The sequence below is a fragment of the Staurois parvus genome, unplaced genomic scaffold, assembly GCF_062004578.1.
Source record: "Staurois parvus isolate SC_StPar_1 unplaced genomic scaffold, SC_StPar_1.0 ptg000500l, whole genome shotgun sequence".
NCBI classification, from domain to species: domain Eukaryota; kingdom Metazoa; phylum Chordata; class Amphibia; order Anura; family Ranidae; genus Staurois; species Staurois parvus.
This window is the reverse complement of record NW_028318296.1, coordinates 13,575-40,551: the sequence shown is the minus strand read 5'-3', so window position 1 is coordinate 40,551 and position 26,977 is coordinate 13,575. Positions and strand designations below refer to the sequence as shown.

At 46.6% G+C, this 26,977-nt stretch overlaps 1 protein-coding gene across 1 annotated transcript in view; it reads right to left on the bottom strand.

Moving 5' to 3' along the window:
- LOC149452040 (uncharacterized) overlaps positions 1–24,847 on the bottom strand; it is a 77,680-nt gene extending 52,833 nt beyond the window's left edge. Inside the window, exons 1-2 of the mRNA XM_089689850.1 lie at positions 24,745–24,847; positions 23,057–23,170 (exon numbers count right to left, since the gene is read on the bottom strand). Of these exons, the coding sequence (XP_089545976.1) occupies positions 23,057–23,170; positions 24,745–24,796 (166 nt within the window). The 5' untranslated portion in view covers positions 24,797–24,847. The remainder of the gene's footprint in view (positions 1–23,056; positions 23,171–24,744) is intronic.
- Positions 24,848–26,977: the final 2,130 nt, after the last annotated feature.

Here is a 26,977-nt window from a genome sequence, read left to right as displayed (position 1 = left end):
TGTTAATTATTGTGTATGTTGATATACATTGGGTCATAGTTGCTGACCTTCACCAGAGTTATTATCAAGTCAAATGCTATTCTGTTATTCTTGACTCAGTTACCCTGCAATTCAATATAAACGTCACATTGGTTTATACTACTCTTTGTGTGAGTCCATTTTGCAGGTGCAAATTATCTGGGTTAGCGGAGTACATTGGTGTCAGAAGAGGGTGGACTCCAACAGGGGGTTCAGATTGCCAGGGATCCCAAACTTATTACTCAAGCAATGCTCATGGGGGGGTAGTGCTACATTCGAAATCAGGAACAGTCCCTTGAAATCAGGGAGTTGGGAGCTATTAAGAAAAAATGAGGGGGGTGTATCAGCACAAACACTGCTGGAAGTCCTGGGTACTCTTAGTATGGGGTAATTGTGGTGGTTATGGCTGTTATATGAAGAGTGTGGGGATCCGTGTAGCACTGAGGGCAAGGCTTCCAAATAGACTGTAGCAGACTCTGTAGGTGAGAGAAGGAGAGAAGCGCCTCTAAGTGCAATATTTCTGTTTATTAAAGTATATATGTAGGAAAACTCTCATAGATAAGGTAATTGTAAGCATGAAAACCGTGGTTAACAGTAAGGTGGTATTCAGGGTGAAGAGCCGTCATCTATTTGCAGTATGGAGAGGTCAGCTTGCTACTGGAGAAGCGTTGTGGCTGGAGGGGAACAGCGGTGAGGCCGGTTGGCGTGCACGTCCTCCCTCAGAGCCAGGTGGAGCGTAGCGGCGGCATGGCCGTGATGACGTCAGGTACCCAAGGTGCACTGTGAAGCGTTTCGGAGCATGCGCTGGCCGTGGAAGGCGGAAGTGCGCTCCTTTTTCAAGCAGCTCTCCATACCACAACCAGATGACGGCTCTTCACCCTGGATACCACCTTACTGTTAACCACGGTTTTTATGCTTACAATTACCTTATCTATGTGAGTGTTCCTACATATATACTTTAATAAAGAGACATATTACAGTTGGGAGCTATGCCTGAGGTTGTGTCCGTACCCATAACATAACATAGGCTGCCTGCACACAGCTCTAGCCACAAAAACAATTGATTCACACTGGACAGGCTACAGCGCCCATCTGAATGAACCCCAAGATCTCAGTTACACAGAGCTTTTGTTTTTACTGCAATACAGTTTTATATTTTAGATTTAGCAGGAATTTCATAAGTTGTGTTGTGTTTACTAATAATCATTTAGGTATATTTTTAGTAAAATTATGAGTTTGATATTTTTGAGGAGATGTCCTGTGATTTCTAACAGCAGCCCTGGGAGGTGAAAAGGTATTTTAATTTGCATTTTATAAATATATAGTGGAGTCGATAGAAGTCATCACACATACTGTGGTACGCTTCATGTTGTGCACTTGTAGCCCACAGGACTTTGTTCACCATGGAAAGGCCGATTGTGTTTGTATCCCAGACAAAATCACTTATGAGACCAAAATCATTTAGCTCAGACAAGAATTTTCTAAAACTGAATTTTGTCAAACTCTTATTCATGGTTGGGGCTGGATTACCTTTTGCCAGGATGAAAACGTATCCACCTGGAAAGAAACACAATAACATACAGCACTAAGTAATGTTTAAAACAATATACACTGCTCAAAAAAAAATTAAAGGAACACTTTTTAATCAGAGTATAGCATCAAGTCAGTGACACTCCTGGGATATTGATCTGGTCAGTTAAGTAGCAGAGGGGGTTGTAAATCAGTTTCAGCTGCTTTGGTATTAATGACCCCCAAAACAGGAATGGTTTTAGAGGTGGAGGCCACTGACAATTTTTTCCCTACTCCTCTTTTCTGTTTTTCACTAGTTTTGCATTTGGCTAGGGTCAGTGTCACTACTGGTAGCATGAGGTGATACCTGGACCTTACAGAGGTTGCACAGGCAGCCCAACTCCTCCCGGACAGCACATCAATACGTGCCATTGCCAGAAAGTTTGCTGTGTCTCCCAACACAGTCCCAAGAGCATGGAGGAGATTCCAAGAGACAGGCACTCTAGGAGAGCTGGACAAGGTTGTAGAAAGTCCTTAACCCATCAGCAGGACCGGTATCTGCTTCTTTGTGCAAGGAGGAACAGGATGAGCACTGCCGGAACCCTAAAAAATGATCTCCAGCAGACCACTGGTGTGAATGTCTCTGACCAAACAATCAGAAACAGACTTCATGAGGGTGGCCTGAGGGCCCGATGTCCTCTAGTGGGTCCTGTGCTCACTGCCTGGCACCATAGAGCTTGACTGGCATTTGCCACTCAATACCAGAATTGTTTAGTTTTTTTTTGGTGGTATCTACTCGCCGCTGGGTATTTTACTTTTTGCCTTATAAACAAAAAAAGAGCAAAAAATTTGAAAAAAAAAAGTTTCTTTGTTTCCATTATAAAATTTTGCAAACAGGTAATTTTTCTCCCTCACTGATGTGCGTTGATGAGGCTGCACTGATAGGCAGCACTGATGGGCACAGATAGGTAGCACGGATAGACGGCACTGATGAGCTGGCACTGATAGTCGGCACCTTCTGGCAGCACTGCTGGGTGGCACTGACTGGCAGCACTGCTGGGCACTGACTGGCGGCACTGCTGGGCACAGGTGGGTGGCACTGCTGGGCACAAGAGGGCGGCACTGGTGGGTGGCACTGCTGGTCACTGATCATCAGGGCACTGATCATCAGTGTCCTAATGATCGGTGCCGATCCCTGCTCTGACAACTGCTGGTTCTCAACAGTACTTTCCCCACGCTTTCACAGCGTAAGGAAAGTGCAGCCGAGAACCGGCAATTGCATTTCCCGGTGATCAGCGTGTCATTGGACACGGCTGATCATGTGGTAAAAGGCCGCTGTGATTGGATTTTTACCAGATCACATGATCAGCTGTGTCCATAGGACACAGCAATCACGGAGATTGCCGGGTGCGCGCCCCCGGGGGCATGGAGGAGAGCGCGTTCTTGGAGGACGTCATATGACACCCTCCCAGAATTGGCCGGCCACAGTGCAGCCGTCATTTGGCTATCTGCAGTCGGCCACTAGTTAATATAAGACAACACTAACCATTTCACTGTGCATGCAGGTGTGAGCAGTAACAAAGTAACAAACAAAACTGAAGAACATGAACAAAGTAGGACTCTAATTTCTTAATTTTTTAAAAAATTTGTTGTCTATCATTTTAAAAGAATAAAAATCCTAGATTGTGTGGCCATACTCACCTTCCATCAGGAGCTGTCTCCAGCACTACTTTTCCTTTGCCCACTACATGCCACCAGTCTTCCACATTGTTCAGTGCACTTCCTGTGAGCCCATTCGGTTATGAGAAGGAGGAGGGCGAAGGAAGTGATTTGCCCCAAGGACAATACAACATATATTGGGGTGGTGGCCTTGTGTGGAGAGACTCCCTTATTCAGACCTCAATCAGAGCTGGACCCAGAGATCCTGACAGCTTCTGGACTTAATAAAACTATCTGTTCCCTGTGTTTTTCCTGTGATCTTAGTACCTGGCAGATGCATTAAGGGCCCTTTCACTCTGATCAGTTTTTGAAGCACTTTTGGGGTTTAAAAAGAGAAAGAAAAATGTAGCCCTTTAAATCCTATAGATCAGTGGTTCTCAACCTTTCTAATGCCGCGACCCCTTAATACAGTTCCTCATGTTGTGGTGACCCCCAACCATAAAATTATTTTCGTTGCTACTTCATAACTGCAATTTTGCAGTGGGAGGAGTAGTGCCACGTCATTGGTGTCAGTGGAAGGAGTAGTGCCCCATCACTGATGTCAGTGGGAGGAATAGTGCCCTATCGTTGGTATCAGTGGGAGGAATAGTGCCCCATCACTGATGTCAGTGGGATGAATAGTGCCCCATCACTGATGTCAGTGGGATGAATAGTGCCCCATCACTGGTGTCAGTGGGAGGAATAGTGCCCCATCACTGGTGTCAGTGGGAGGAATAGTGCCCCATCACTGGTGTCAGTGGGAGGAATAGTGCCCCATCGTTGGTGTCAGTGGGAGGAATAGTGCCCCATCGTTGGTGTCAGTGGGAGGAATAGTGCCCCATCGTTGGTGTCAGTGGGAGGAATAGTGCCCCATCGTTGGTGTCAGTGGGAGGAATAGTGCCCCATCGTTGGTGTCAGTGGGAGGAATAGTGCCCCATCGTTGGTATCAGTGGGAGGAATAGTGCCCCATCGTTGGTATCAGTGGGAGGAATAGTGCCCCATCGTTGGTGTCAGTGGGAGGAATAGTGCCCCATCGTTGGTATCAGTGGGAGGAATAGTGCCCCATCGTTGGTATCAGTGGGAGGAATAGTGCCCCATCGTTGGTGTCAGTGGGAGGAATAGTGCCCCATCGTTGGTGTCAGTGGGAGGAATAGTGCCCCATCGTTGGTGTCAGTGGGAGGAATAGTGCCCCATCGTTGGAGTCAGTGGGAGGAATAGTGCCCCATCCTTGGTGTCAGTGGGAGGAATAGTGCCCCATCATTGGTGTCAGTGGGAGGAATAGTGCCCCATCATTGGTGTCAGTGCGGGGAGTAGTGCCCCATCACTGGTGTCAGTGGGAGGAGTAGTGCTCCATCACTGGTGTCAGTGGGAGGAATAGTGCCACATCATTGGTGTCAGTGGGAGGAATAGTGCCCCATCATTGGTGTCAGTGGGAGGAATAGTGCCCCATCATTGGTGTCAGTGGGGGGAGTAGTGCCCCATCATTGGTGTCAGTGGGGGGAGTAGTGCCCCATCATTGGTGTCAGTGGGAGGAATAGTGCCCCATCACTGGTGTCAGTGGGGGGAGTAGTGCCCCATCACTGGTGTCAGTGGGAGTAGTGCCCCATCACTGGTGTCAGTGGGAGGAATAGTGCCACATCATTGGTGTCAGTGGGAGGAATAGTGCCCCATCATTGGTGTCAGTGGGAGGAATAGTGCCCCATCATTGATGTCAGTGTGGTGGAGGGGAGAATAGTGCCCCATCATTGGGGTCAGGGGGGGGGGGGAAATAGTGTCCCATCGTTGGTGTCAGTGGGGGGAGGAATAGTGCCCCATCATTGGTGTCAGTGGGAGGAATAGTGCCCCATCATTGATGTCAGTGTGGAGGAGGGGAGAATAGTGCCCCATCATTGGGGTCAGGGGGGGGGGAAAATAGTGCCCCATCGTTGGTGTCAGTGGGGGGAGGAATAGTGCCCCATCGTTGGTGTCAGTGGGGGGAGGAATAGTGCCCCATCGTTGGTGTCAGTGGGGGGAGGAATAGTGCCCCATCGTTGGTGTCAGTGGGGGGAGGAATAGTGCCCCATCGTTGGTGTCAGTGGGGGGAGGAATAGTGCCACATCGTTGGTGTCAGTGGGGGGAGGAATAGTGCCACATCGTTGGTGTCAGTGGGGGGAGGAATAGTGCCCCATCGTTGGTGTCAGTGGGGGGAGGAATAGTGCCACATCGTTGGTGTCAGTGAGGGGAGGAATAGTGCCCCATCGTTGGTGTCAGTGGGGGGAGGAATAGTGCCGCATCGTTGGTGTCAGTGGGGGGAGGTATAGTGCCACATCGTTGTTGTCAGTGGGGGGAGGAATAGTGCCACATCGTTGGTGTCAGTGGGGGGAGGAATAGTGCCACATCGTTGGTGTCAGTGGGGGGAGGAATAGTGCCCCATCGTTGGTATTAGTGACACAAATGATGGGGCACTATTCCTCCCACTGACACCAATGATACTTACTTTGCTGACCCCTGCTCCAGCCTGGGCTCGCTCTCTCACTTACCTGTCAGCTGTCTTCCTTCTCTGGCCGCTCTCCTCTTCACTCGCTCCGGCAGCTCCCTCGATCTTCTTTGATGTACGCGCGCTGCCGCTCGGCTCCTCCTCTCCAAGCTCCACCTCCTCGCCGGTGATTGGCCGCCTGTGTGCCTCTCCTGAGCTACAGTTCCGGTGGCCAATCAGCGGCGAGGAGGCGGAGCTGCTGAGCGATCATGGAGGTGTGGCCAGGTGACAGGGCAGCGTATCATCCCGCCCACACATCGCCTGAGACGGAGGAGCGGTGTCTCGGTTCCTAAGACCATCGGAAATATGTGTTTTCCGATGGTCTTAGGCGACCCCTGGGAAATGGTCGTTCGACCCCCAAAGGGGTCGCGACCCCCAGGTTGAGAACCGCTGCTATAGATCTTTTAAAACAAGAGGCGCACTGCCCTTTGAATAGGCCTGCATGCTGCATGTTTGCATTATAAGTCAATGTGAAGGCATCAAAAGTGATTCAAAAACTGATTATTGTAAAAGGGTTCTAACTTCCTTTTCTGACTCAGATGTTTTGGAGAGAGATGCAAAGTAAGCAGTGATGTTATATATCATTTGTTACAATAAAAGGAAAGCTGCATGATAATGACTAATTGTGGTAATGGCAGGGTTGCTAATAAGGGGTACAGCTGGCCCAGCTGTATTGGGCCCAGGACCATCAGTTCAACAGGGTGGTCCGGGCACTTGATGAGCAGGAGGGCTGGCTGTACTGCCTTACTGCTAAAACCAATCCCACTGTGGCTCCCCTGCAGCACAATCAGCTTCTCCTCTTCTCCCCCCATCAGCTTTCAGATGGTCCAGGGAGCCACAGGGGATCAGTTCTTGGAGCCAGAGGGGCAGCTACATACCCTAAGCAACCGTCCTTCGTATCCTACCTGATTTCAGAGGTGAGTGAACTGGGGCAGGGATGGCTGAGACAGATTTTACCTGGTGCCACCATCCCCCCCCCTCCTGAATCATTGAGCCTTGTGAGCCTGTACACCTTGCATGCCAGTTCACTGCCCTCTGCCCGGACCTGTTATTCTACCAGCTACCCCCTTCCTGTACTCTGCCACTGTGTGCCTGCTAGCCTACCAACTACCCTTTCCTTTACCATAGCATTGTGTGCCTGCTACCCTACCAACTACCCTTCCCTGTACCCTGCAACTGTGTGCCTGTTATCCTACCACCTACCCCTTACCTGTACTCTTCGCTCTTCAGTAAGCATTTGATAGGCAGTGAACTTTAACCCCTTCATCTCACACTAGTGCACTTAAAACTGAACAATGAATATCGTTGTGAGATGCTTGCAAAGCAGCACCAATCACTTGAATGGGTCGTGTTTGACCGGGGGTATAATCCTTGCCACAGCCATGAAGCAAAGCAGTCATGGCATGTGTACATCCCCAGTGAATGCCTCTACAGCTAAAGGTGTAGTGGTTGGGGAGCAGTAAAAGTGCAGCTCAATTGTGAGGTTCTTCCACCCCACAACCTCACTCGTGAACAAGCCCTAAGTGCTCATTCACACAGGTACTCTGGCTGTGTGAATGAGTGGTTTGTCTATGCAGCTGAAGATGCCTGTTACTCTATGGGCATGCACACAGCCACAGGTCCTACGTTTAATAGGTATACAGGGGTGGGTGAGCGTCACCAAATGCACACTGTTCAAGGCTGTATACCTGCACCCACACGCCTGTCAGATTAGGAGCTGCGGCTGTGTTCATACATGTGCTGTGTCCCCATTGTGTAACATAGGCTGCCTGCACACAGCCCCTGCCCCATAAACTACTGACCCATACTGTACAGGCCACAGCACCTATGTGAATTATCCCCAACACCTCATTTACACTGAGCTTTATTTATTACCTCAATACAATGTTATCCTTTAGATTCAGCAGGATTTTTGTATTAGTTATATTGTATTTGTGTCCGCTAATAATGATTTTAGTGTATTTTTAGTGAAAATATTTGTGTTGATATTTTTGGGGGGATCCAGTCAGACAGGCTGTACAAGGTCCAGCTGCAGGCCTGGGGGATGAGATTGTATTTTATTTTGCATTTTATAAACAAATAGGCGAGTCAATAGAAGTCATCTTGTTTAACACACTTCATGTAGTGAACTTTTAGCCCACAAGAATCTGTGTCTGCCATGAAAGGGCCATGAAAGGGCCAATTGTGTTTGTTTGTCTTTTTCGCCTCCCAGATAAAATCACTTACAACATTGCAATTCCATCACTCTGATGACACTGCGCAGATACTGCAATTCTTCAAACCTGTCCATTAGTAACATTTTCTTCCCGGTTGGGTCTGGATCCTCTTCTTTCAGGAGACGTCTAATGTCTGGAAAGGAACACAATAACACAGCAGAAAGTGATGTTTAAAAACAATATTTAGTCACAAAGATGAACATATTATCATCCTAATATTCTTCTAATACTGAAGAAGGCCAATAAAATCTGCTCTGACTCAGCTTCCAATGTATTCTCACAGGGAGGAGGAGATCACTGGTCAATGGCAGCTATTTACTTACAGGAGCATTCACACTTGCAAATGACCTGTCTGCAATCAGCTGCAAGAACCCCAGCGGCTGGGGCGAACTGACCATTTGGAAACTCTGGCACTGTCCGAGGGCCCGGGGTCAGTAGGGGGCCCCATGAGATGCCCCTGGAACCTCTTTCATAGGCTTTTTTGAGTTTGGGCAAGGACACAGGGGCCCCATGATCCCCTATTGCACGGGGGCCCTATGAGTTGTCAGTCCGCCCCTGTCAAGCGGGGAATAGTAGGGATGTGCAATTCCTATCGCCTGACGCCTGGGAGATGTAGTTCTGGGCGCCGGGCAGGTAGGGTTTTTTGTCTTCAGCCGTGCTGCAGGCAAGCAGCAGGGCTCACCTGTCAGGTGAAAGAGCTGCCACCCGATTGCTTACACACAGTCCACAGTGTCACCCTCCCCCCCCCCCCGCCAGCTACAGTATATGTCCCAGGCTTCGCTTGCCCATCTGTGGGCCCGGGACTGGCTCAATGTGTGCCGGCAGGATGTGGTATAGGGGAGGAAGGAGAGCAGACATATCTGCTCCCCTCCCCTTCTCCTGACCTGAAAGTGATGTGATGTCCCTTCTGGGTCCCTGTGACACATTCCTGGTCATTGACGCCCAGAAAGAATGTAATGTGCAATGCCTTACATTCAGTGGAATACAGGGGAGACATTTAAAAAAAAGAGAACCTGTCACCAAAAAATCATCACATAGGGAGCTTTTTTAAAAAAAGTTAAGTAAAAAAATTGTTGCCATTTCACGAGTGCACGCAGATTTAAGGTTTGACATAGACAGGCTCCAGTGATGGCTACGAGGATATAGGAGGATTTAGAGCACAGCGGCATACCTACTACAGATATGAACTGAGTCACACTTTGTTGGAGGAACCCAGGTTGCCCCTTCTTTAGCTGCTCTCCTCTTTCATGGTGGAACTACACCTTGTGGATCTATACTCTATTATACTTTTTGGGATTTCTGTCATTAGCCGGATTCCATGTCCTGACACACCTACTGTCATCAGCACTACCACAGAAGGGTCTTATCGGGGAGTGTGTCCATCTGCATGGGACAGGGGGACTTTAGGGATTTTGAAAGGGGTGGAGGGTTAGCCTATGTTGACCTGGGAGGAGGGGTGACCTGCAGGGTTGCTGGGGTTGCCCTGGGAGGGGAGGGTGGGACTGTGTGGGGGGGAGGGGTTGGTTGATGGTAGGGGGCTGGGGGGAGGGGATGGATGGGGTATGTGCATTGTTTTGCATATATGAACTGTTTTACTGTTACGTCCATAATACATTTATGCTGCTTATTAGCCTTTGAGGTGCTCTATCCTTTTGTGGGATTTTTTGTTTAGAGTCTGAGGTGGCATACCAGGAAAGGCTGGATAGCTCTCCAAGAAGAAACAAACCCTTCTGAGCACTTGTACATACAGTTGTGTTCAAAATAATAGCAGTCAGACATCACTAACTAGATCAATCACTGTTTTTGGTAGAAATTATATTTCTACATGGCAAATAATTTCCTAGCAGGTGTAGTAGAGTAATAGAAATCCAACAGACCCAACAGTCATGACATGCATGCTGCTGATTCTGTGTAATTTAATCATTAATTGAAGGGGGCATGTTCAAAATAATAGCAGTGTGGAGTTCTATTAGTGAGGTCATTCATTCTTTGAAAAACAGGTGGCAATTATTGCCCTTATTTAAGGAAGGAAGGCAGCAAATGTTGTACATGCTGGTTACAGTGCATTTCTCTCTGAAATTCTGAGGAAAATGGGTCGTTCCAGACATTGTTCAGAAGAACAGCGTACCTTGATTAAAAAGTTGATTGGAGAGGGGAAAACATATAAAGAAGTGCAGAAAATGATAGACTGCTCAGCTAAATGATCGCAAATGCTTTAAAATGGCAACCAAAACCTGAAAGACGTGGAAGAAAGCGAAAAACTACCATTCGAATGGATAGAAGAATAGTCCAAATGGCAAGGACTCAGCCAACAATCAGCTCCAGGAAGATGAAAGAAGGTGTAAAGTTCCCTGTGAGTACTGTTACAATTAGAAGACACCTATGTGAAGCCAAGCTATCTGCAAGAAGCCCCCGCAAAGTCCCACTGTTGGAAAAAAGACATGCGCTGAAGAGGTTACAATTTGCCAAAGAGCACATTGACTGGCCTAAAGAGAAATGGCGCAACATTTTGTGGACTGATGAAGGTAAGATTGTTCTTTTTGGGTCTAGTGGCCGGAGACAGTTTGTCAGACGACCCCCAAACACTGAACTCAAGCCACAGTACACTGTGAAGACAGTGAAGCATGGTGGTGCAAGCATCATGATATGGGGATGTTTCTCATACTACGGTGTTGGGCCTATTTATCGCATACCAGGGATCATGGATCAGTTTGAATCTATCAGAATACTTGAAGAGGTCATGCTGCCTTATGCTGAAGAGGAAATGCCCTTGAAATGGGTGTTCCAACAAGACAACGACCCCAAACACACCAGTAAACATGCAACATCTTGGTTCCAGACCAACAAGATGGACGTTATGGAGTGGCCAGCCCAATCCCCGGATCTTAATCCAATAGAAAACTTGTGGGGTGACATCAAAAATGCCGTTTCTGAAGCAAAACCAAGAAATGGAGAAGAACTGTGGAATGTAGTCCAATCATCCTGGGCTGGAATACCTGATCACAGGGGCCAGAAGTTGGGTGACTCCATGCAACACAGATGTACAGCAGTTCTCAGAAACAGTGCGACTACAACTAAATATTTATTAAGTGATTCAAAGGAAAGCAAAATCTTCAAACATTTTTCAGTTTATATAGTGAATGTTTGAGTTTGTAAAGAAGAATACAAACACTACTATTTTTTTGAACCGTCTAATATTCACTTTTTTTTCAATTTTTTTTGAGAAACAACACAAATTTGATCTATTTTTCTTCATGTTTTGATTTCGAATAGAATGTGTCGTGTTCCCAATGCATTTGTGTGTATGGAAATAAAAGCTATTACAAGTATTTTGAGCTTTATTCACTTTTTTCAACACACTGCTATTATTTTGAACATAACTGTAGTTCCAGGAAGTTACCATCAGCTCAACAGTTCCTTGGGCATCCCAGGTATCCCTCATCCCCATCCAAGTTTAAATCCCATATTAAAATGCAAAAAAAAACCCAAGTTCAAGGTCTGTTTACTGTCTCTGGAGTGCAAGGCTAGAAGGAAATGCGTGTTGCCTGGCTGTGCAGGACTATAGGGGGACCCAAATCTTCAGCAGCTCCTAAGGGGGTAGTGCTACACTACCAACTACCACCTCCTTGTAACCCTCTACTGTGTGCCTGCTATCCTGCCAACTACACCCCTCTATACCCTGCCATTGTGTGCCTGTTATCTTACCAACTACTGTTCCCTAAACCTGCCACTTTGTGCCTGCTATCCTCCCAATTACCCATTCCCTTTATCCTTCCACTGTGTGCCTGATATCCTTCCAACTACCCTTTCCTGTAGCCTTCCATTGTGTGCCTGGTGTTCCCCCAACTACCCCTTACCATCCCCCTTTGCTCCTCAGAGAGTATATGACAGGCAGAGAGGAGGCATTGTATTGCACTAGCGCGCTGCAACCATATGCAATGCATGCAGTTGTGGGGCACTTGCAAAGCAGCGCTATTCACTTGAATGGGTCACATTCAACAAGGAGTATAATTACTGCCAAGGCCACGAAGCAAAGCATCACAGTCGTGTCATGTGACCATCCCCAGTAGATGCCTCTGCAGCTAAAGGGAGTAGTGGTTGGGTGTGGGTAAATGTGCAGCTCAACTGTGAGGTTTTACCACCCCCAAACCTCATGTGAATAAGCTCTAAGAACTCCTAAGGTGGTCTGTCTGTGTAAATGAGTGGTTTGTTTATGCGGCTGCAGCTGCCTGCCTCTATGGGGACACCTGCTATTCACCAACAGCCACAGGTGTTAGTTAGACAGGTGTGCAGGTGTGGGTGAGGGGCCCCGAATGTACACTGCCTGTGTTTATGGCCACACACCTGTACCCACACACCTGTCAGATTAGGACCTGAGGCATACCTCTCAACCTTTTGAGATGGGAATGAGGGACACCTATTAGCTGAAGTATGTAGGTATAGGACCCCCCCCCCCCCCCCGCACGCCCCCTTAACCCCTTCATGCCTAAGGGTAAAACAAATCTAAATGCCTAAGCACAATTTTGCAACGTTGACATGTGATAGTAAAACCGTCCATATCATCACAACTACTTTATACATCCAGGTGGATTATACCACGTTTTTTTCAGGACAAATTGGGCTTTCATTTGGTGGTAAATGGTAATGGATATCTACTGATTTTTTTTTGTATTATCAAAAAGGTCCAAACTGGCCCAAAATAGTACAAAAAAACTTTTTAATTTAGCTGTGTGTTTCTTGTTACTACCATAACCTACCAAAGAACAACCCAAAATAAATTCTCCAGCTCTTGACAATCGCAGCGATACCATAAGTGTATGTTGTTTGTACCCGTAGTACAGCCCAGAAACTATAGTGCACTTTTTTTTTTTACCTAAAACACACTGATACCAATTTTTTTTTAATCCTGACCTTTGACCCTGATCTTGACCCAAACACTTACCCTGGCACTGAACTACATCAAACCTTGATCTAGGTATTTTTTCTGATTTTTTAATATTTATTTATTGTAACGGAACCAACCCAGTCTGCGCTTGGGTATTTCCGCTAGACTACCGCTTCCCTGTCCGAACACCGACCACAGACACTACATCAGACCATACAAGACTAGATGACACCCGTTTGTCTGAACATGGAACTCTTTATTTGAAACTCGAACTGGCTGACTTCACTTTAGCAGACAGTCCCATCAGGAGGGAGGGCTGCTAGAGACACCCCCCACCAAGCCAATACACAAATACATACATCCCATAATAGTTTGCTCCCAAGCAAGACACACAATAGAACAATGGGATGCAACCACATGGCTTTGCACAATCAACAACCCCCCACCCCAATATTAGGACAGATCACCCTGTACCCCTAACAGGCACAGGGTGACTTACACATAATAGGGATATGGGGAGCTAAGACAGGGGTCTCTCCACCTCTCTAAAGTGAGCTGGGTTATATGGGCCTACCACCCAAAGTGACTCCCGTCACAAATCTCCCCTTTCGGCAGGAGACTAACGCAGGAGGAAACCCCAGACGGGTGGACTCCAAAGTTAGTATGTACTTCCAGTTACCCAATGCCAGCACCCAAACAGTACCCCAAACAAATTGTCCCAAACATAGCATTACTCACCCAGCCAACCTCTGCCTCTCTTGTAGAACATACCCGCCGCTGGGGAGAAGTACGGATTGGTCCTTCTCCCTGAAGTCCTCTCAGTCGCTGGAGAGAAGACAGGGTGGCTGGGCCGACTCATACTGTTGGGGATCTGGGCCGACAGCCCAGCATGCCTGGGGTATCCAGGTGGCGACTGCAGTCTCATCCACTTTGACTTGGACATCCCCCAGTGTTTGCAAGTAAGGCTAACATCCTCCTGTCCCAATGACAGACCCTTTTATGGGGTTGTGTCAGTGGAGACCGAAGTCCCATCCACAGACATCAGCTCAAGCCGCAGTTGTGAGGTGTCAATTGCATCCTCTTCCTGTAGCTCCTGCAGTGCTGACTGTTGTGGGCAGAGGTCAACAATGCCATGCCCTGATGCCAGCTCTTCTGCTGGAGGCATGCCGGCTGGTTCATCCTCAGCATAAAAGTCAATCAAATCCCCAGTCTCTGGAACTGGTGTCTGGGAATCGGGGTTCACCATCCCCTGTCCGTGGAACCCAGAAGATGTTGCCAGTACTTGCAGAATTGAGTGATAATGATTCGTGGGGGAAATTCGTCATCAGACACTGAAAACGATTTTGTGACTAAGATCAGTGATGTGCGAACTTGGCGCTCTATTTCAAATTTCATGGTTTTTGGTTTGATTACATTATTGAATTAAATGTATTATTATTTTTTATGATTATTTATTATATTATAATTTATGATTTCGTGTTTCAAATTTTATCCTACCCGGGATGTTTACTAGACTCTTGTTTGGACAGAATTCAGTGAGTTATTCCTAACAATTACAGGAATACAATAAAAATGACATATTTCCATGCAAAAAAATGTACCGCTTTGAGCACAGAAATACTGACATAATAATACCGCTAGGGAGGTTAATGACCGGGCCTCTTTTTGCTACTTGGCGCTGCACTAAATCAACTGATAATTGCGCGGTCATGCAATGCTGCACCCAAATGAAATTTACGTCCTTTTTTCACACAAATAGAGCTTTCTTTCAGTGGTATTTGATCTCCTGTGTGCTTTTTATTTTTCACGCTTTAAAACAAAAAAAAAGACCAAAAATTCTAAAGAAAAACTATATTTTTTACTTTCGGCTATAAAAAAAATATATAGTAAACTCAAAGTTAGTTATAAATTTAGGCCAAAATGTATTCTGCTACGTTTTTGGTAAAAAAATCCCAATAAGTGTATATTGATTGCTTTGTGTGAAAGTTATAGTATCTACAAACTATGGTATAGATCATGGCCGGATCTAGGGGGGTGCTGGGGTGGGCTTTGCCTTCCCAGATTTCAGTGGTGCCCCCCCCAGGACCAGTGACATATCATTGTGTGTGGGGCGCACTGTGCCCTCTCGCACACAGAGAAATCCATAGCTTGTCAGCAGTGCAGCAGCATCTCCCTGTCACGGCCGGAGTTTCAGGCTGGGAGGGGGAGGGGGGTGCACTGCCGATCCTGTTACTCAATGTCTCACTCTCACCAGTTCTGTCAGCGAGATAGAGAGACACAGGATCAGCAGTGCTCAGTATAGTGTGCTGGATGCATGGAATGGAGCAGGCTGAATCTGCCCCGCCCCCATCCTATCCCTGCTGAATCTGCCCCGCCCCCATCCTATCCCTGCTGTGTTTGCCCCGCCCCCCATCCTATCCCTGCTGTGTCTGCCCCACCCCATCCCTGCTGTGTCTGCCCCGCCCCCCATCCCATCCCTGCTGAATCTACCCCGCCCCCCATCCCATCCCTGCTGTGTCTGCCCCGCCCCATCCCATCCCTGCTGTGTCTGCCCCGCCCCCATCCCTGCTGTGTCTGCCCCGCCCCCCATCCCATCCCTGCTGAATCTACCCCGCCCTCCATCCCATCTCTGCTGTGTCTGCACCGCCCCATCCCATCCCATCCCTGCTGTGTCTGCCCCGCCCCATCCCATCCCTGCTGAATCTACCCCGCCCCCCATCCCATCCCTGCTGTGTCTGCCCCGCCCCCATCCCATCCCTGCTGTGCCTGCCCCGCCTATACTCAACTCCCCCCCCCCACACACACACTGACAGGGCTTGCTGTGTATGTGCAGACTCCAAGTTGGATTACATAAAGAGTGCAAGAAGTACTTTAGATCCTGGCTGCCTGAGGGAGTAGTTGGTAAGTGCAGACATACTGCCCCGCCCCCCCCCCCCCTTGACATTTGTTACCATTTTCAGATGTCCCTCCCTCTGCTCTTCTGATTAAAAAAGACTTGCTCCTCTGAAAATCAATCCACTCACAGATTACTTTTCAGAGGCATTTGACATCTGTTTGAACCCCCTAAAAGCTGCACCACCCCACCACATGAATTGCATGCAATTGCGAGGAGGTTGTAGTGCAGAGCACCACGGCTGCAGCATCCGTCCGCTCCCAGCTGCAGCATCCGTCCGCTCCCAGCTGCAGAATCCGTCCGCTCCCAGCTGCAGCATCCGTCCCCTCCCAGCTGCAGCATCCGTCCCCTCCCTGCTGCAACATCCGTCCACTCCCAGCTGCAACATCCATCCGCTCCCAGCTGCAGCATCCGTCCCCTCCCAGCTGCAGCATCCGTCCCCTCCCTGCTGCAACATCCGTCCCCTCCCTGCTGCAACATCCGTCCGCTCCCAGCTGCAGCATCCGTCCCCTCCCAGCTGCAGCATCCGTCCCCTCCCAGCTGCAACATCCGTCCGCTCCCAGCTGCACCATCTGTCCACTCCCAGCTGCTAGCTTGTCAGCCAAGCGTCCATTCACACCAAACACTGCATTACAACACAGCAGCTTTGCACTGCACTGGGTTAAAAAAAACTACTGCATACACAACACTGAATTAGACATGGAATAGCCGCCCAACACAGTCCCACTGCAGCTGGTGTGAATATACCCCAAAGGGGGAGCAGTAAAACCATGGCTCAATCACATGCTTTTACCGACCCAACCACACATGTGAAAGAGTCCAAAATGGGGAAAAAAGCAAAACTGTGGAGTCCTATGAAAGGAGTGACCACTGCATAGATACCACTGGAAATGATCTCTGTACATTCTTCTGTGCTCATTCTCTCCCCCCCACCTTTCTCTTCCCCCTCTTTCATTTTTTCCCCATTGTCCATTCCTCCCCTTGCTCTGCCACCCTCTTTCCCTCCTCCCTCTAACCCCCTCTCTCTCCCCCCTCTTTTTCCCTCCATGTCACCCCCTGCCTCATCTCACTCTTACCTCCCCCCCTCTTTCCCTTCACCTATTTCTCCATATTTCTCCTCTCTCTCCCTCCACCCCCTCTCACTCCCCACCCCCCCTTTCTCTTTGCTCCCCTTTCTCGCAGAAGTTGGTCTAAGGATTGACTTTTGTTGAATGAGAGTGTTGGAAAACTTTTCTTGATCATCTGCTGCAGCCACTGATCAGTGAATTGTGACAACAGAGCTCTCAGGATACAATAGCACAGTGAGGAAGATTCCTCCATCCAAGTGAATCCATCCGTCCGGCTAATAGAAAAAAAAAAAAAAGAAGACTCTATTGCCATCTTTACTTCTACTCTTGCCCTCTATATACCATATTTTTTGCTCCATAAGACTCACATTCCCCCCCCCCCAAAAAAATGGAGGAAATTGTGTGTGTCTTATGGAGCAGCCGACCCAGTATTCCCCCCGCTTGGCTCTATTGTGCAGAAGAACCCGTTCCTGGGTCCTGCCTGTTCCTCGGTCCAGCGGTGTCCTGCTTTCACCAGTCGTCGTCTCTCCCTGGTGCCGGCATCTTCAGTGTGGGCACCCGGCTGTGACAGCTTGCGACTTCACAGCCGAGTGCCCACTGCGCATGTTCGAATGGTCCGGCAGTCTTCTGGGACCTGTCACGTGTCCCACAAGACTACGGGCAGGGGGGGGGGGGAGGGAGGACAACTCCACGGAAGTGGGAGTGGGTATCAAATTCGGTACCTGCCTCCCCCCGCTCCCCAAAGGTCTGCAGGCTCTGGTCATCCCCTGTACTGCATCCGCAGGCTCTGGTCATCCCCTGTACTGCGTCTGCAGGCTCTGGTCATCCCCTGTACTGCGTCCGCAGGCTCTGGTCATCCCCTGTACTGCGTCCGCAGGCTCTGGTCATCCCCTGTACTGCGTCCGCAGGCTCTGGTCATCCCCTGTACTGCGTCCGCAGGCTCTGGTCATCCCCTGTACTGCGTCCGCAGGCTCTGGTCATCTCCTGTACTGTGTCTGCAGGCTCTGGTCATCTCCTGTACTGTGTCTGCAGGCTCTGGTCATCTCCTGTACTGTGTCTGCAGTCCTGCAGAATATTTTTTTTCTTCTTCTCCTCTAAAATCTAGGTGCATCTTATGGAGTGAAAAATATGGTATATATTGTACATGACATAGGCCTGACCAAGGTGTTCATTATCTCAACAGTTGCTGGCTTTAATGAAGTTATTTAAGATAGACTCAGTGAAACAAAATTATAAATTTTTGTGTGCAGAAAAGCAATGTAAAGAAAGGTTCGGAAAGTAGATACCCTAAGCTATCTGCTGAGAGGCATATTGAGTCCATGGAAGATTTATTTTTTGTCCACAAGTTTCTGGAAAATGACAAACTTTTTTTTTTTTACACAAAGCTGTCATTTAAAGGATTTATTTCTCGAACAAGCCATGGGTATATGTGGAATTACACCCCAATATACATTCTGCTACTTCTATCGAGTAGTATGGGGATACCACATGTGTGAGACGTTTTGGGAGCCTAGCCACATACAGGAGCCTGAAATCCAATGACCACTTTGAAACCCGGAAGGTGCGTAACTTCCTCACTTCACTTTATCCCTACCTATCACAGTTTTAGAGGCCCTGAAATGGCAGAATAGCACCCCCCCCCCCCACCAAATGGTCTACTTTTGGAAAGCAGACAACCCAAGGAATTTAAAAAGGCATGATGAGTATTTTGCAGATCTCATTTTTTCTCACAAGGTTTTGAAATATAAAAAGAAGAAAAGAAAAAATGTTTTTTTTTCTTCATTTTCCAAAAACTTGTGGCAACAGTAGAAATCTGTAAAATACTCACCATGCTTCTTATCAATTTCCTTGGGGTGTCTGCTTTCCAAAAAGGGGTCATTTGGGAGGGGTTGGTGCTATCCTGGCATTTCAGAGCCTCCAAAACTGTGATAGGTAGTCAGGAAGTGTAATGAGGAAATAAAGCCCTTTAAAAGCCTGAAGGTGCTTATTGGATTTAGAGGTGCTGTACTTGGCTAGACTGCCAAAACATCTCTCACATGTGGTACCCCCATACTCGGGAGAAGTAGCAGAATGTATTTTGGGGAGTAATTCCACATACACCCATGGCATGTGTGAGCAATACATCATTTAGGTGACAATTTTGTGTAAAAAAAAAATATATATATGGTGGGTGCTACAATTGTTTATGTCACATAATACTCGCAGCAATTTTTCAAACGCAAATTTAAAAAAAAGTTAAAAAAAATGTTTACTTTTAATGCACAAAACACAATATATTGGCCAATTATTTGGTTAAGATATAAAAGATGGTATGCCGAGTAAATAGATACCAAACATGACATGATGCAAAACTGAGCATGCCCCGTGCAATGGCGACAAACTGCATGTTTTTAATATCCATAGGCAACGTTTTAAAAGCCTTTACAAACTACCATTTTAGAATTACAGAGGAGGTCTAGTGTTAGAATTACTGCTCTTGATCTGATGTTAAAGGTGATACCTCACATGTAAAGTGCAACCGCTGTTTACATACTGACACAGGGTCAACGCTCATGGTCTGTCAGACTCTAGATCTCTCCTCTGCCCTTACATTATTATCTAATCAAACCAAGATCGGTGTGTTCAGATGCTTTTCCGATTTACAAATGGCGCTGTTTTTATCCTGCGAAACTGAAGTGATGAAATGCTCATAGCTTCCGATTTCTTAGACTATAGAGATGATTGTCACCATTCTGGTCTCCAATCAGCTCTATGGTCAGCTGGCAGAAACACTGGCTGCATTCTCAGGTTTCCCTGATGGCATGGGACTGCCCGAGAAGGAGATGGAAGGCAGCAGGGGAGGGAGGGGGGCGTATACTCTCCCACTGCTTGTAAAAGCAACCCTGCAGCTAATTAGCCATTAGGATTGCTATTACATGAAAGCCGATCGCCGGCTGAAAAAAAGCGATACCAGGATGATGCCTGCAACTGTAGGCATCACCCTGGTATAACCATTCAAAGTCCAGGGATGTACCAGTACATTGCTGATCCTTGCTGGGTATATACAGTATGCTATGTTTTTTTTTTGTATGCAGCCTGTGGACTGAATGAAAAAAACAGAAGAAATCTCTGCCAGGAAAAGTGTGTGGTATGCCCACCATTAGAATATACCACCCTGCATACACCCACTTCTAATGGTGGGCACACATTAAGTCACAGGGTGCCACCTGCACCAGTTCCAAGATTGTACAAATGTCTAAATAGTGGCACGCTTGAATAAAAATTGTCCACGTATAAGTAGTACCCCATATGGAAAAAGGATGACACCAAGTCCCAAACTATCTTGTCACTGCTCCCCATGTAGTCTGAGCATCCAGGGGGCTCCACATGACTATCTTTTCCCTCATAAATCCAAAATGTATATGTATAGCCTGTTGCCCTCTCACAGATCTTATACATCTTGACCCCATATCTGGCACGTTACTGGGGAGCAATTGTTTGAATGCAAGGTGGCCAGAAAAAATAATGAGGGACTCATCAATGCAGATGTTTTGCTGGGAAGTATAGACATCTGCAAATTTTTGGTTAAGGTGATTTGCGAGGGGCTGAATTTTGTGGAGCCGGTCAAATTCAGAGTCACCCCGAGGAGGACTGAGTGTATTGCCATTGAAATGCATAAAACACATTATACTCATTTCTATGCCTGGCCATGGCAGCGGAGAACACGGGCATATGATGAATCGGGCGCTGTACAATACAACCACAATTCATTTTTTTAGTCATGCCCACGTTGAGGGTTAGGCCCCAAAAAAAAAAAAAATGTAAATTTGGAAACCGTAATGGGTTTCCATGCGAATGATCTGGCAAGGTTTGAATTTGGGTGGGCGGCAATAAATTTTTGTGCATATAAATTGCTTTGATCCACAATCAATGCATACAGATCTCCCATGAAAAACCGCTCCAAAAATCAAGGGGAGTAGTTAAATTTGCTGTTTGCACCTGAATTCCAAAATGGGGGGGAAGTACGGATGCTGCAGAATTTGTGGGCTGCCAATTGGGATTTGCAAGCACATCCGGAAGGATACTAGGTGCTCTATGGGCCTGTGTGCGAATTGTTGGTGGCTGCAGGACAATACTTGTGCTCGCCACCGCACCAGCTTGTACTGCACTTATGGGACTCGCCACGTCACCAAGTCATACTGCAGTGTTGGTATTATTATTATTATAATACAGGATTTATATAGCGCCAACAGTTTGCTCAGCGCTTTACAATATAATGGGAGACATTACATCAACAATACAGTTCAATACAAGAGAGTTGGGAGGGCCTGATCCTGGGAGCTTACACTCTTAAGAGGTATGTGAAAGACCAGGATGTACTAGGCCACTAGTGCTCGCCAGTTCACCAAAAGGTAGCGTGGCACTAGTATTGGCACTCTGCTACATATGAGAGTCATAAAAAATTTACTGGCAAGTGCTAACAGAGATCAGGCCTGATTCTGCCAACACTGCGGTTTTGTGCGCAATGTATCAAGTGACAGAGACCTACTGACACTGCACTTGTTGGGGGAGAAAACCAGGTGCTGGCAGGTGCCGGGGCTGATCCTGCTAACGCTGTATTTTTGGGGACACTATACTAATGTGAATACTGGTATAGTGCTGATCTGATCAAAGATATTGATCCGTTCAGACACTATACTAGCAATGGAGGTTTATTGTGTATGAGCATCTTCCTGGCAATCAAGGGGTTAAATGTGATGACTGGTATACTGACGGCAATCTGACACCATCTGGGAGGGGCATGAAAACCACGGGAGCGCGAATCACGTATATATTATATATATGTGATTTTGCACACCCGTGCCACCCTGTAGTAGTATTTCTGCTATAGGGCGGTCAGGAAGTGGTTACAGAAGCAGTTTGTGTTACAGTGCTGCGTTACTTTAACTGACAATTGCGCAGTCATGCAACACTGCACCAGAATGAAATTTACGTTCTTTTTTCCCCACAAATTGGGCTTTCGGTGGTATTTGATCACCTGTGCGTTTTTTATTTTTTGCCCTATAAAAAAAAAAAAAAACGACAATTTTGAAAAAAAAAATATTTTGGACTTTTTGCTATAAAGCAGGTCCAGCAAAAAAAATGTAAAAATCAAATTTCGTCATAAATTTAGTCCAAATTGTATTCTGCAACATGTCTTTGCTAAAAAAAATCCCAACACGTGTAAAATAATTGGTTTACGTGAACGTAATAGCGTGCACAAATGGCGGTATAGATACTGGATTTTAAAAATATTTTTATACTAATAGCGGTGATCAGCAACTTATGGCGGTCATCAGCGACTTATGGCGGTCATCAGCGACTTATGGCAGGACTGTGGTGGACATTCTGACATTGGGGGGTACTGACTTGGGGTCACCTGGGGTCCCCAGTGACACCAATACAGTGATCAGTGCAAAAAAAAAAAAACCCATTGACACTGTACTAATGGCACTAGGGAGGAAAGGGTTAACATTTGGAGGCAATCAAAGAGTTAACTGTGTGAAGGGAGTGTTTTACTAGGGGGCGGGGTGTGTGTACTTCACTGTTACACACTGATCTAGAAGGCTGTGCATAGCAATCCGAAACAGAGTGTTGAAAACTGACAGGGAGGAGAACTCCATTAGAAACAATGCAGCCTTCCTCCCCGTCAGTGTTTGCCGGCAATTGTTTGGCTCTGGCAGCTAATCACCGACCAGGACTCAGTGATTGACACCATGGCTGCGATCGGTGAGCGAGTAGGATGGTCGCGCATGCCCCCTACCCCAAAATGTAGGATTACGTTTATATACGTGGTCCTGCACACAGGGGCCGCCTTGTAGTAGTATATGTACTGCGGGCGTCCCTTAGTGGTTAAAAATGCACTTACATTAACAAAGGAAACAATGCAATTTCTATTAACAGCAGGGCCACGGCTCCCACTTCACTTCCAAGTACAGCTGTCAATCAAGTTACCCAGCAGAACGATGCCTGGGTGTGCTGCCTGCTCGCAGTATATATGGTGGTAGTTGGAGCTGGGAGAATTTGGAACACGTGTGGATAATGTTACAATCACTGGTGCAAATGCTTGTCTGAGCTAGGCGCAGGTAGTTCTTAAGGAAACTACTACCAGAACGGTGTCATTACAAGTATTTTGAATTCATTTGAATGTCCCCCACAAACTTATATGTCCTAACAGATGTATCATTTGTGCAGATTGTGCAGCTGTAAACATATATATTAAAAGAAAACACTTACACGGCTCATATATCATGATATCCTCTTCCATTCCATCTATTTCAGAGAGGAGCTCTTTTCTCTTGTCTTTATTGACGGTGTCAGGTAGTTTTTCCAGAGAGTTGGTATGGAAAGCTGGGAATTACAGAAGTTTTCAAGAAAATTCACACTTTTGCCAGAACCTTTGCACATCTATGTACACATCACATCTACAGTCTATAGTTCAAAATCTTTATAACTAAAGCCTAACTTCAAGAAAAATGACATTTAAATAGTATGTAGCACCCTCCTAGATAGGTGCTAGGATAAGAAGAGTACAGTTGGTTCCCCTGCTTGATAGGAGAACTGTTAGGAGAATTTACTTAGGCTTTCTGCTTAAGAGAGAGCTGCAATTGTTTAGTAATGCCTGCTCAGCGTGTTCAAGTGCTGCTAGTTCTGCCTCTGGCTTCCTCTGTATCCAAGCAATCTAGCAAAGTTCAGGATGTATAGGTGGAACTCATGCAGAACACAGCACGGACATTCTGACACTGGGGGGGAACTGACTTGGGGTCACTGACATCCCCAGTGACACCAATACAGTGATCAGTGCAAAAAAAAAGCAGTGACACTGTACTAATGGCACTGGGGAGGAAGGGGTTAACATAAAAAGGCAATCAAAGGGTTAACTATGTGAGGGGAGTGTTTTACTAGGGAGTGGGAGGGTGTACTTCACTGTCACACACTGTTCCGGAAAGCTGAACTCTGCAATCCAGAACAGTGTGCTGAAAACTGACAGGGAGGAGAGCTCCACTGATAATAATGCAGCTGTGCTTTCTGTCAGTGTTTGCCAGCAATCGGCCGGGCTCCGGCGGGTAATCACCAGCCGGGACCTGGTGATTGACACCCGCAGCCATGATTGTGCCGTGGGTAGGACGGTCGCGCGCCCCCTACCAAGTAAACAGGATGAGATTTATAAACGTGATCCTGCACACATGGGCCACGTTGCTGCAGTATATGTACTGTGGGTGGTCCCCTAGAGGGTAAATACTGTTATTTATTGTGTATGTTGATATACATTGGGTCATAGTTGCTGACCTTCACCAGAGTTATTATCAAGTCAAATGCTATTCTGTTATTCTTGACTCAGTTACCCTGCAATTCAATATAAACGTCACATTGGTTTATACTACTCTGTGTGTGAGTCCATTTTGCAGGTGCAAATTATCTGGGTTAGCGGAGTACATTGGTGTCAGCAGAGGGTGGACTCCAACATGGGGTTCAGATTGCCAGGGATCCCAAACCTATTACTCAATCAATGCTCATGGGGGTAGTGCTACATTCGAAATCAGGAACAGTCCCTCGAAATCAGGGACAGTTGGGAGCTATGCCTGAGGTTGTGTCCGTACCCATAACATAACATAGGCTGCCTGCACACAGCTCTAGCCACACAAACAATTGATTCACACTGGACAGGCTACAGCGCCCATGTGAATGAACCCCAAGATCTCAATTACACACAGAGCTTTTGTTTTTACTTCAATACAGTTTTATCTTTTATATTTAGCAGGAATTTCATAAGTAATGTTGTGTTTGTGTCCACTAACAATGATTTTAGTATATTTTTGAGGAGATGCCCCGTGATTTCTAACAGCAGCCCTGGGAGGTGAAAAAGTATTTTAATTTGAATTTTATAAATATATAGAGGAGTCCATAGAAGTCATCACACATACTGTGGTACGCTTCATGTTGTGCACTTTCAGCCCACAGGACTTCATTCACCATGAAAAGGCCAATTGTGTTTGTATCCCAGACAAAATCACTTATGAGACAGAAACCATTTAACTCAGACAAGAATTTTTCAAAACTGAATTTTGTCAAACTCTTATTCACAGTTGGGGCTGGATTCCCTTCCAGGATGATAACGTATCCACCGGGAAAGGAACACAATAACATACAACACTAAGTAATGTTTAAAACAATATACACTGCTCAAAAAATTAAAGGAACACTTTTTAATCAGAGTATAGCATCATGTCAATGACACTCCTGGGATATTGATCTGGTCAGTTAAGTAGCAGAGGGGGTTGTAAGTCAGTTTCAGCTGCTTTGGTGTTAATGAAATTAACAACAGGTGCACTAGATGAGCAACAATGAGACGACCCCCAAAACAGGAATGGTTTTACAGGTGAAAGCCACTGACATTTTTACCCTACTCATCTTTTCTGACTGTTTTTTCACTAGTTTTGTATATGGCTATGGTCAGTGTCACTACTGGTAGCATGAGGTGATACCTGGACCCTACAGAGGTTGCACAGGCAGTCCTTCTCCAGGATGGCACATCAATACATGCCATTGCCAGAAGGTTTGCTGTGTCTCCCAGCAGAGTCTCAAGAGCTTGGAGGAAATTCCAGGAGTCAGGCACTCTAGGAGAGCTGGACAGGGTTGTAGAAGGTCCTTAACCAATCAGTAGGACCGGTATCTGCTTCTTTGTGCAAGGAGGAACAGGATGAGCACTGCCAGAGCCCTAAAAAATTATCTCCAGCAGGACACTGGTGTGAATGTCTCCTGCATGTACAATATTGTGCTTAATCTGGCCATATATTATACAATTTTCTTGTTCAATTTCCTTGTTCAAAAAGTGCAAGGGCCTACCTAATTGCATACAAACTGAAAGTGTTTAGGTTTGACCTCATATTATATGGTTTTGGAAAATTGTACAAAAAAATTGAATAATGTATGGCCAGCCTTAGGAATCAATGGGCTGTCAATTGATGTCAGTACCTCTATTGTCTAGAAGAGGTTGCCAACATTGGTAAAGGTGGAAGGGTTACATATCAACTGCATGTCCAATACATGGGCAGATTATTGGTTGCTTTCTCCATGTACACCTGGATTTTAGGAGTCCTGTGAATCCCTAAGTGTAGGATATTGTAAATATATATATATGTGTGTAGCGATACCCCCGAAGGGGCTGCTTAAGTTTGTTCACTCCGCCACTCTGCCTCTCAACCCCAAGAACTGTCTCAGCCCACACTGGCACACCTGGCAATAGTGTAAGTGCAAGGACCAATGAAAAGCACACACTTTATAATAAAACACAGAGATCAGCTTTACTGTAGACCTCTATGGGAAGTAATAAACATTAACAACAGGTATATGTTAGGAGAATCAAGAGAACAACAAATACTGTGACGGAAAGCAATATAACTCACTTTTACACTCAGGCTGCTTTCAGGGGATTCCAACCATGAATAACCCCAAGAGCAGAGGCAAACACTTAAATGGCAACCTCAAAGTGGATTTAACTCCTCTTCATAAATTTGGCCCCATGATGTCCAAGCAGGAGGAGAGCAGAAGAATGACTCTCTGTTGTGTCAGACTTCTCCCTTCTAACCCCCGACACCATGACCCCAATAGGAAAACACTGTACCCAACTGATGCTTAATAGCTACTTTCAAGGTAAAGCTATTCCCTCACACACCATGCAATATAGAGGCCTGACTACGCATGCGCGTGCTCGTATGGCACCAGTAACTTCAGTCTCTTTGTAACTGGATGAATGTTGGGATCTTCAGCTAGCCACTTTCGTTGGTGCACTTAAACTCCTTAAACACTTAAGGAGTAATTGTAATCCTGTGGCAGTATTTGTATAGCAAAGTGAACACGGTGTCTGTTCAGCAGGGCCATCTACACAACCCAGTGCCTGGTGAATATGAGCAAGGTATGATGTCTCTGTATGTGTGCAATGTTCCTGTCATCTGACAGTGGGAGAAATCCCTCTCACCAGATCCTGTGACAAAGGCCCAAACGATCGTCCTGGAAATGACAGGTTCCTCTGGTCACCTCACGATGAGCACTTCACACTGTCAGTGTAGGCACTGTAAGGTAGACCACTGCTCTCAGTTTGGATGTTCCTTTGTCTGATGCAGATCACCAAGCATCCAGTGCACTGCCCATCAGCAC